At 50.8% G+C, this 10,726-nt stretch overlaps 2 protein-coding genes across 2 annotated transcripts; both read left to right on the top strand.

Annotated features, from left to right (window-relative positions):
• Nucleotides 1-613: 613 nt before the first annotated feature.
• Nucleotides 614-5,237, top strand: KD926_001849 (putative diacylglycerol O-acyltransferase (DgaT); the record flags this gene model as incomplete). Its single annotated transcript, XM_053093782.1, has 10 exons — nucleotides 614-884; nucleotides 944-984; nucleotides 1,042-2,044; nucleotides 2,102-2,286; nucleotides 2,757-2,845; nucleotides 2,898-3,033; nucleotides 3,164-3,471; nucleotides 3,528-3,588; nucleotides 4,283-4,496; nucleotides 4,558-5,237. 10 exons carry the CDS (start codon nucleotides 614-616, stop codon nucleotides 5,235-5,237), a joined length of 2,988 nt encoding a protein of 995 aa, XP_052951375.1.
• Nucleotides 5,238-6,255: 1,018 nt separating this feature from the next.
• Nucleotides 6,256-8,392, top strand: KD926_001850 (allantoate permease family MFS transporter; the record flags this gene model as incomplete). The annotated part of the gene is made up of 8 exons (XM_053093783.1): nucleotides 6,256-6,496; nucleotides 6,557-6,652; nucleotides 6,710-6,854; nucleotides 6,907-6,967; nucleotides 7,034-7,453; nucleotides 7,514-7,862; nucleotides 7,982-8,162; nucleotides 8,341-8,392. The coding sequence occupies 8 exons, from the start codon at nucleotides 6,256-6,258 to the stop codon at nucleotides 8,390-8,392; spliced, it is 1,545 nt and encodes a 514-aa protein (XP_052951376.1).
• Between the last annotated feature and the right edge of the window lie 2,334 nt (nucleotides 8,393-10,726).

Below are 10,726 nucleotides of genomic sequence, written 5' to 3' on the forward strand. Positions count from 1 at the left end.
AGGGGAGATAGTGGCGAAGATGGTAGGCCGATGCGATACGCGTAAAATGGCTCAGAGTGTCGCTAAAACGGAGTGGACATGGCGTGCATGCAGGTCAAACAAAAGGAACTTAGCCCGGAGTACGGATGCTCTCATTGACTTTCTTTGAGGTCGGAAAGATTATGGAGCTGGGCCGGGCGGGCGGTCATCAGTTGCCCAATGATGCTTAGTGCCAAACGGCGCTCCTCAAACACCTTCCGGCTTCCACCCACTCAACCCCCCCCGGTCACTCTTGTCGCAAGGCCTTTGCTCCTTCGCCATTACAATGCGCTACGTGCCAACCCCGCCGTCGTTTGGTTGGCTTTTTATGCTATAATTACCTGCTCACTTCCCCCCTCCCCTTCCCCCTCTCTTCCCCTTTTCGTAATCTTTTCTTGTCATGAGTGCTCAGACCGAGGCCTGGCCCGAGGGATTCCTGTCCTATCTTCCGAGCTATCTCCGCAATTGAGTCGAGAATCAGCTACATCGTGAGCTTTCGCCTGGTGCTCGTGCGTGTTTTATTCCGCGCTACGGAGTGGATCTGCATTTACCATTGGTTTGAAAACGTCAGTCTTTAGGACGTACATGTACGACAATGAGTGAACTCAAGACGTCTACGCCCCCTCACGCCGACAATGCCTCGAGCAGTGGGGTTTCATACTCCAAACCCATGAACGGCACTTCTGTTCGTCCCGACACTTCTTCCACGACCCCTGAGAGCTCCAAGGGTAGTAAGGGAAAGAGAAGAAGTAAATACCGGCATGTCGCAGCGTATCATTCGGAGTTGCGACACTCCAGTCTGAGTCGCGATTCCGATGCCTCGACCAGCTTCCTAGGGTTCCGGAATCTCATGGTCATCGTTCTAGGTAGGAGATCTATCCCTGTCTTCCCGCACCCAAAACTTACACAGGCTCTTCTCAATCAGTGGCGATGAACCTTCGATTGATTATTGAAAACTTCATGAAAGTGAGTCTCCTGGAGGTCGGTTCGTGTAGTTCCAGGCTAATCCCGATCTCGAAATAGTACGGGGTTCTCATTTGTATCAAATGCCACGATTACCGAAAACAGGATGTCGTGCTGGGTACTATGCTCTTCTCTCTTGTCCCGTGCCAATTGTTCATCGCCTACATTCTTGAATTAGCTGCCGCTGGACGAGCTAAGCAGACCGTCGGACGAAAGAAGAAAGACGGGTCAACCGATGGAGACGAGCGGAACCAGCGCGCGTTTCGCACCATCTGGCGATTTGCATTGTTCTTCCATATCGTGAACGCCCTACTTAATCTCGCCGTGACCAGCTTTGTCGTCTACTACTACATCCATCATCCCGGAATCGGCACCGTCTGCGAAGTCCACGCGCTCATCGTTGCGCTCAAAAATTGGTCCTATGCCTTCACCAACCGCGACCTCCGCGAGGCGATGCTCCATCCGTCAGCGGAGTCGGCCATCCCCGAATTATACTCGTCCCTTCCCTATCCCAGGAACATCAGCCTGGGGAACCTGACCTACTTCTGGCTCGCGCCGACATTGGTCTACCAGCCGGTCTATCCCCGATCGCCGCGCATCCGCTGGTCCTTTGTCGCCAAACGTATGTTCGAATTCGTCGGTCTCTCCATGTTTATCTGGCTTCTCTCCGCTCAGTATGCCGCCCCGGTGCTCCGAAACTCGATTGAAAAGATCGCTGTGATGGATATCGCGTCAATTCTGGAGCGGGTAATGAAACTGTCTACAATCTCTCTCGTCATCTGGCTTGCCGGGTTCTTCGCCCTTTTCCAGTCGTTCTTGAATGCATTGGCCGAGATCATGCGATTTGGCGACCGCGAATTCTACACGGATTGGTGGAACAGCTCGAGTCTTGGTGCTTACTGGCGGTCGTGGAACCGGCCCGTGTATCTTTTCATGAAGCGGCATGTGTTTTCTCCCATGGTTGGAAGGGGGTACAGTCCCTTTGCGGCGAGTGTGGTTGTCTTTACGCTCTCCGCTCTTTTGCATGAACTACTTGTGGGCATACCCACCCACAATGTCATTGGTAAGTTAATCAAAAAAAGGGGGACTATCACATGTTACTATTACTAACCACGTCTAGGCGTCGCACTTGCCGGGATGTTGTTTCAGCTGCCGCTGATCGCCATCACCGCTCCAATGGAGAAGATGAAGGATCCACTGGGTAAGGTTATCGGGAACTCCATCTTCTGGGTGAGCTTCTGTCTTGTAGGGCAGCCTCTGGGGGCACTGCTGTACTTCTTTGCCTGGCAAGCGAAATACGGCAGTGTGAGTAGAATGTAATGGAGTTGTTTGAGGCATAGGTGTGACTGCCATCAAGGCACTATGTCTGGTGATTTTGCAGCATGTCTTTGGTCTCGAGTAAACAAGGAAGTCAGATGCTGTATGGGTGACCTGTTCGTTTCAACCTACCTCGTAGATATATACACGCATAGATTGGCAGATTCAATTGCAACGTGTTCTTTAACCTACAGATTCTATCAGATTCTTAAACATACCATTAGGCAGCACTGTACACGACGCATTAGAAACTCAACTCGAGGTGTTAGTCACATTTGATAATCGCAAGCACTGCAAAAAGCATCCCGGGCCGCGGGAAGGCTCCCTTCCGACTGGAAGTCCTTTCCCCGGATTCCGATAACCGTGACGTAAGCGGGAGCCTTGATATAAATTGCATTGATATTTTCTTTGCTCATACATTCCATATCTAAATCTATCTCAATTGCAATCGCAGTCAGCATACAATCCACCCACCGTCTTATATCTTCCACAGCGCTATCATAGCTTTCACAATGGTTACTACTCTGACCGTCCCCGACAACTATGGGTGAGCATGCCTCAATTGCACGAGCTTGAGTTCCCTTGCTGATAGAGTACAGCGCCGCCATTGCCGTTGCCCTCGGTGCCATCCCTATCATGGGCTTCGTTCACGGCAACGTGGTCACCAGCCTTCGGAAGCTGGCAAAGGTGCCGTACCCGCACACTTACGCGACCGTGGAGCAATGCAAGGAGAATGTAAGATCTGTCAAATCCATACTCTCTACAACTATATTTCCTATCACCCCTCAGCGCCCACCCCAGATAAACAAAAACAAACCACCAGAATACAACCCCTCCCCCACCAGACCAAACCAAACCAACATAGCTAACCTCCTCCCCCACCCACCAGCCCAAAGCCGAACAATTCAACTGCGCCCAACGCGCGCACTCGAATTTCCTAGAGAACGCAACGCAAGCCATGTTCTTCATCTTGGTCGCAGGACTGAAATACCCTCAGCTGTCGACGGCCCTGGGCGCCGCGTGGACGGTCTCCCGCGGACTCTTCCTCTACGGATACGTCTACTCGGGTAAACCGCAGGGTCAGGGACGGTACTTGGGGTCGTGGTTCTGGCCTTTGCAGGGCATTCTCTGGGGACTGACTGTTTTTGGAGTGGCGAAGGATTTGATTTCTTGGTAAACGTACCGGACTTTTAGGTAGAGTTTTAGATGTGGTCAATTGTAATGTACAGTATTACTTACCTATTGGGATGGCTGCTTCGGTTGCGATTAAAATGGTGGGTTGAGTATTGGGTGGGTTTGTTGATTGTTCGTAACTTCATAGATGGAGTGGCTCTTTAGTTACTCGGAGCGCTGTGAATCATACCTTACCTACTCTACAATCTACATAATTGTACTGTACATGGAGTTCCTCATACCTCGGGATAACCACGGCAGGCGCTGCCAGCTGTCATGTGCCCGGCAAGAACTCCAGTCATGTGACCAAAAGTATAAAAAACCACAGATTTCAGATGACTTTTTGGGTGTGGTTTTTTGAAAAATAACAGAGTTTGTATGGGCGCCACTGCTTGAACGTCTCTGGCTCGGTCAAAACGTCGATTCAGAGTAAATTAATTTAGATCCATAGAAACAAATCTACTGGCTATCTAGCGGTGTATTTATTTTCGAGTTATCGTCTTTTTTGCGGCTGTAGGAGACGATTGAAGATGCTACGGCCTGTTCTACTGCTTTTCCTGCGATCGAGGTCTTGCGGAGGTCGGTCCTGCTGAAGGCGGTCAGGCTGGCGTTGGCGGTCGATCAAGTGGCTGACCCACACTCGCCCGCTGTGGCTGGTGCCTTCCCCTCCATTGACGCTTGATATTTTTTTGCCGACGAGATACTCCGGACAATTCTGTAGCATTTCGACTTCTGTCTTGGTTTCTCTTATAAGATCGTATTGCTGATCTCAGAACCTATCACGGGAATAGCACGGAATCTAACATCCCAGTTATATCTAAACATCCTCATCTCCACACCCCGCATTACCCCTCCATCCGATATCGACATGTCTTCCAAGTCGCAATTGACCTACTCCGCGCGGGCTAGCAAGCACCCCAATGCGCTGGCCAAGAAGCTCTTCGAGGTCGCCGAGGCCAAGAAGTCCAACGTCACAGTGTCCGCCGACGTGACAACCACCAAGGAGTTGTTGGATCTGGCCGACCGTATGTCTCTCTGCTTTTGAAACACAGATCTCCTCATACTAACATATTTACGGAATAATAGGCCTCGGTCCCTACATCGCCGTCATTAAAACTCACATCGATATTCTCTCCGACTTCAGCGAAGAAACAATCACCGGCCTCAAGGCCCTCTCGGAGAAACACAACTTCCTGATCTTCGAAGACCGCAAATTCATCGACATCGGCAACACCGTCCAGAAACAGTACCACCGCGGAACCCTCCGCATCTCCGAATGGGCCCACATCATCAACTGCAGCATCCTGCCGGGCGAGGGCATCGTCGAGGCCCTGGCCCAGACCGCCGGCGCGTCGGACTTCCCCTACGCCTCCGAGGGCCGCGGGCTGCTCATCCTCGCTGAAATGACTTCCAAGGGATCCTTGGCGACGGGCGCCTACACTACCGCCTCGGTCGACTACGCGCGGAAGTACAAGGAGTTCGTGATGGGGTTCGTGTCGACGAGGGCGTTGGGCGAGGTGAAGTCGGAGAATAGCGGGCCGGTGGACGGTGAGGATTTCGTGGTCTTCACGACGGGCGTGAACCTTTCGTCGAAGGGGGATAAGCTGGGACAGCAGTATCAGACTCCTGAGTCGGCCGTTGGTCGGGGGGCGGATTTCATCATCGCGGGTCGGGGTATCTACGCGGCGGCGGATCCGGTCGAGGCGGCGAAGCGTTATCAGGAGGAGGGGTGGAAGGCGTACTTGGCGCGCGTTGGGGGAAATTAGTGGGGTTGGCTTGATATAAATAGTTTCGAGGTGATATGAAGTTCGGTAATTATCTGGATCAATCCCTCAGGCAATGAGTATGGTCTGATGAGCTCGGTTCGAGAGATAACAGCCGTGATGCAGAGCAACTAGTCTGGTCTGCATGAGATGATAACCATTTAGTCACTGATAAGATGATAACGAGATAACGATATCTTGAATATTTCGACCCCGGCAGGATGCGTCGGATATAGATCTGTCACCGAGTGATAGGTTGTTTCTCCATCGTTGAATAAATCAGACAGTCCACATAGTCCACTTGTCTTGGGATGTTGAACATTCTGTCTCCCGAGTCCTGATGTAACCAGACAAGCCTCCCCCGCAAAAGCCAACCGTCAGGCTGATCGACAGTCCAGGATCGCAAGCTCCCTTGGCATTGTCAAACCGAGGAGAAACCCGCACGAAGACTTGATAGGGAAAGAATCAGCTCGTCCTTCATTCGCCCCGTCGGCAAAAACCTACAGGGCCTAAATAAACTCCTGGGGTGGAGCAATGCTCCCACTCGGCACTTCATCTCCAATGGATAAGCCGCCGTGGCGTGGGCTTCTCCTCATCGCTTACTTTGGCCTCTTTCCCCTCACTCTGCTGCTGGCCCTGCCATCCTTGTCGCCGGCAGGATGGTGAATCGGTGACGCCTCAATTCGCGAGCATATTGGTCTCCGTCGATAAGCTTGCCTGCACTAGGGCCTTTAGTCCGTTCTACCCCAGATATCAGCTGCTTATCGGGCGGAGGCGTGTTCCTTCGCATGCGGACGAGGCCTGATCAGGTAGTTACGAGGAGTTAATTCCGCTATGATGCTATGCGGGTTGGGAGCGTATCTTTAAATCCTGACCAACTGCCCCTCAAGTTGGGATTTGCCGGCTCTTCCTGTCTTCGTCCCTTCCCTTCTGCCTTTCCGACATCATACCGCGCCGCGCCGACTGTGTTCTCTTTTCCTTCCTTTGTTCTTGATAACTACTAAACTCGCCGTCTAAGACTATGGCGGAAGAAAAAGCTACCCTGCCGACGTCTATGGACGTGGCGGCAGACATGAAGAAGATTGTCGACCCTTCACTGGAGAAGCATGCGCATGATGCCGACGAGGCGATGAAGGCTATCCAGGAGCTTCAAGGCGAATCGATCACTTTGGACGCGGAGACGAACAAACGGTTACTGCGGATTATTGACTGGCATATGATGCCCATCATGTGTTTTGTATATGGCATGAACTATCTGGATAGTGAGTTTTCTTGTCTTCTAGCGTGGGAGGTATTAACTGACCGGCGGTTTACCCGTACAGAGACAACGCTCTCCTATGCCAGCGTCATGGGCCTCAAGCCGGATCTGGGATTGGAAGGCGATCAGTACCAGTGGTTGGGCAGTTTGTTCTATTTCGGTTAGTTTTGGTGTAGTCAACGATGGATGAGCAGACGAGACTGACAGAAGAAACCAGGGTACCTGGCGTGGGAATACCCAACGAATCGACTGCTCCAGCTACTTCCGCTGGGGAAGTACTCGGCTGCGTGTATCATTATCTGGGGTTCGATTCTTTGCTGCTTTGCTGCGGTTCATAACTTTCCTGGAGCGGTTGCTATTCGGTGAGTTGGTTCGATAGTTGATTGTGGACTTCTTCTGACTAGATACTCCTAGCTTTTTTCTGGGTGTGTTTGAAGCTTCTGTTACTCCAGGGTTTGCTTTGTTGACGTCGCAGGTTTGTCTACCCTTAACCTATCATTCACCATCTCCCCTGATCATCCCCCACTAAAATATCTGCCAGTGGTATACCAAACAAGAACAAGGCAGTCGTGTCAACATATGGTTCAGTTTCAACGGCTGGGGGCAAATCCTAGGTGGCTTCGTGGCCTATGGCATTGCAGTCGGCACCGAGAGACACGGATCCGCCATCGAGCCATGGAAGATTGTCTTCCTCGTAACGGGTCTCCTCACGGTGGTCCTCGGAGTCGTCTTTTTCTGGATCGTCCCAGACAGCCAGCTGAACTGCCGCTGGCTCAAACAGGAGGATCGCGTTCTCGCCATCGCCCGCGTGCGCATCAACCAGCAGGGCATCGGCAACAAGCACTTTAAATTCTACCAGGTCAAAGAATCGATCCTGGATCCCATGACCTGGGCCTTCTTCTTCTTTGCCATCATCGCCAATATCCCCAACGGTGGGATCACCAATTTCTTTAACCAGCTGGTCAGTCAGCCTTGCCTTGTCTCAAACCCTCTTTATTTCTCTAAAATTGATGAAAACTAGATCACCAGCTTCGGCTATACCGAAAAACAAAGTCTCCTCTACGGCACCCCCGGTGGCGCCGTCGAGATCGTCGCCCTCCTTCTGAACGGCTACATCGGCCAGATTACCAACCAACGCATCCTCTGCAGCTTCGGCGGCATGATCACCGCCATTGTCGGAATGGTCCTCATCGTCGCTCTACCGTTAGATAACAATGTCGGTCGTCTGATCGGGTATTACATGACACAAGCCAGCCCTACACCGTTCGTTGCGCTTCTTTCGATGATCTCGTCCAATGTCGCGGGGTATACGAAGAAAACTACAGTCGCTGCGTTTTATCTTATTGGATATTGTGCGGGGAATATCATCGGTGCGTCTGTCCCTTTTTCTTCCTTATCCTCACCCCCGGCACTCCTCCCACTTCCATACCCTCTTATCGTAGGTCTTCTTATCTAACATGTCCCCCAATGCGTTGGGAGAATAAAACAGGCCCCCAAGTATTCCGCCCAGAAGACGCCCCGCGCTACGTCCCCGCCGAAATCACCATCATCGTCTGCTGGGGCGTTTGTCTCATCCTGCTCGGGTGTATCTGGTTGTGGTATAAGAAAGAGAATGAGCGGAAGGCTCGCGTCCGCGCGAGTCCGGAATATGTGAGATTGGAGAATCAGGAGTATGTTTTCCCTTCCTTGTTGCTTCCACTGGCCTTCTCCCTGTTCCTTTTTGTTGCTTGGTTCGGGCTTGTTACCTGGGACCTTCTGGGTCTGCAATGTCTTCATGCGTATATTTCTGGGTTTGAGTGCATGGGGGCTCACGATACAGATACTGACTGGTCGATTGTGATATTCTAGATGGCTCGACCTGACCGATCGCGAGAATAGCGAGTTTGTATATTCGTTGTGATTTGATTTAGGATATGTTGTATATGTTGGCGTCGTGATAATACTATTCTATATTGCCTATGATTTTCTATCCTCGCCACGAAGCTATAACCCACCCACCATCCACAGCACTGCATGTCTTGCTCCTGAAATGAACCGATATGAAATGAATGAATGAATTGAGACGAGACAGACGATATCAGTAGCATGAACAACCATCCACCCATCAGCCCACCACCCAACGTAGGAAAACATCACATTCCTCCTCCATCTAGCCTCCCCTCTCTACCCTACTCTACCCTACTCTGCTCTTCTTCTACGTATCCGTGTTCCCTTTCTACTGTATCACCTACACTCGAGCTCAGCTACGATAGATTTGAAGGAAAATGGAGTGACTCAGTGTCTAGTCTTGTACATGTCCTTTCATTCGTTGCCCTGCCATGCCTAGTTCTACCTTCCCATGCCCTCCAGGTCAGATCACCGTTCCTGTTCACCACAAAGCAGAAATGCCAAAGGAAAGGAAAGAACAGATTGTAAAGGAAACGGTTGACCGAGAACAGAAAGTAGACAGACAGTAGAAAGTTGACAAGCAATAGAAAACAGACAGAAAGGACAACAGAAGAAAGTACAGGAAAATACCTTCTCCATCCCTATCCCCATCCCATTCCCCTTTCCTACTCCCCAGCAAGCAAAAGTCAGCCAAAGTCCAACCCCAAATCAAGTCAAATCAGGGAAGACTCACCAGATTCTCTTCAGCTCATAACTGAAGTATGTTATCAGAGGACGTAACGAACAAGCTCATCACGGGGTCTGATAACCCAGGCCCGTTCCCAACCGCCCAACCTTGGGACCTGGAAATTGTGATTCTTGGTAGAAAGACAAACGTCAGTTTGGTGTGTCCGCGTATGCTGCCTCGAAGGGAGTCCGTGGCAGAAGCAGGGGAAAGAGGAATATGTGCAGTGTGTAAGGGGAAAGAAAAAACCCATCCGAAACCCGCCCTATTGTTTTTTCTGTGCAGTGAAAAGGGAAGAAAATAAAAGAAAGGAAAGGAAAGGAAAGAAATAAGAAATAAGTGCCCATCCGTAACCCGCCCAATGTTTTTTCTATGTTTTTTTTCCCCCTAGTTGCTCAATTGATCGAATGTGTGAAACAGGAAACAGACAGCAAGGAAGGAGGTAAGGCAAGACAGAAGACGGAAGAAAAAAAAGCAGGTGCTGGTAATGCGAACAGCAAGGAAAGAAGTAAGGCTAGGCAGCAGTAACTACAGAAGAACAGGAAGAAAGCAGAAAAAGGGAAATGTGCTAGCAATGCAAACAGAAAGGAAAAAAATAAGGCTAGGCAGCAGCAGCAGAAGAAGAAGAAACAGAGGAAGGGAAATGTGCTAGCAATGCAAACAGCAAGGAAAGGAATAAGACAAGTCAAGAAGAAAATAAAGTGCAAGTCAACCAAGCTGACAAGAGAGATGCATCCGGTTGCCCAAATGATCCTCTGTCGCTACTCTCCCTGCAGGTGCCTACAAGGGAGGGGAGTTGAAGGAGGCAAGAAGAAGAGGAGAAAGACGGGGGGAGAGAAGGGGAATTTATAGGGGAGAGAGCGACGCTAGCAGTAAGCGAGGAGTCATTCGGTGGCGAAAAGAGCATGAGAATTGTATACGAAATGGTGATGCTATAGTTTGAGATGACTGTAGTGAATGATGGTGGTGAATGGGAAGTTCCGTGGTTGGGGGTGAAGCGCTGGAAGGGAATGGGAGGGCGGATTGGGCGGATTGGAGGGAAGGGGAGCTTCCGGGAAGAGGCGTCTCGTTAGGTTAGCCTGGGAAATGGACTTGCTGGGTAGATTCACTTGATTCGAAGTTAATGTGTGGGGGGTGAGTCAAGGGATTAGCCGTGGTGACAGGATGCTGGAGCTCAAGGGGAGGGGAGCCTAGAGAAGGGGAGTCTGGAGAAGGGAAGTCTGGAGAAGGGAAGTCTGGAGAGAGAGAATCTCAAACTGCAGCAGACAGGTATGTGCTGAATATGACAGGAGACATCGAACAGAAACGCCTACTCTACAGTATTCTGATTTCTAGATGGAAGGTCTTCGACGCAGTGCAGCCTGGGTACAAAGGGGATGTATACTGTGACTCACTCCTTCCCAGACGCTCATATCATTCTTTCGCATCGTTCCAAAGAAGAAGCAAGTCGCATTTAGGGGGTGGGTGGTTGGCAAGCTTTCATCAATCTTTATATAGCATCTTCTGCGGTAAGCGTGTCGTCAGACTAAGGGTAGGGTAGCATGCAGGCAGGCAGCAGCGACAACCACCAGAACCTGCAGAATGCTACCCTGTCAGAACCCAGACCATCGTAGGAGTCATATC

Source organism: Aspergillus affinis (assembly GCF_023601865.1).
Source record: "Aspergillus affinis strain CMG 70 chromosome Unknown NODE_139_length_87693_cov_84_281821, whole genome shotgun sequence".
In the NCBI taxonomy this organism is placed as follows: Eukaryota; Fungi; Ascomycota; class Eurotiomycetes; order Eurotiales; family Aspergillaceae; genus Aspergillus; species Aspergillus affinis.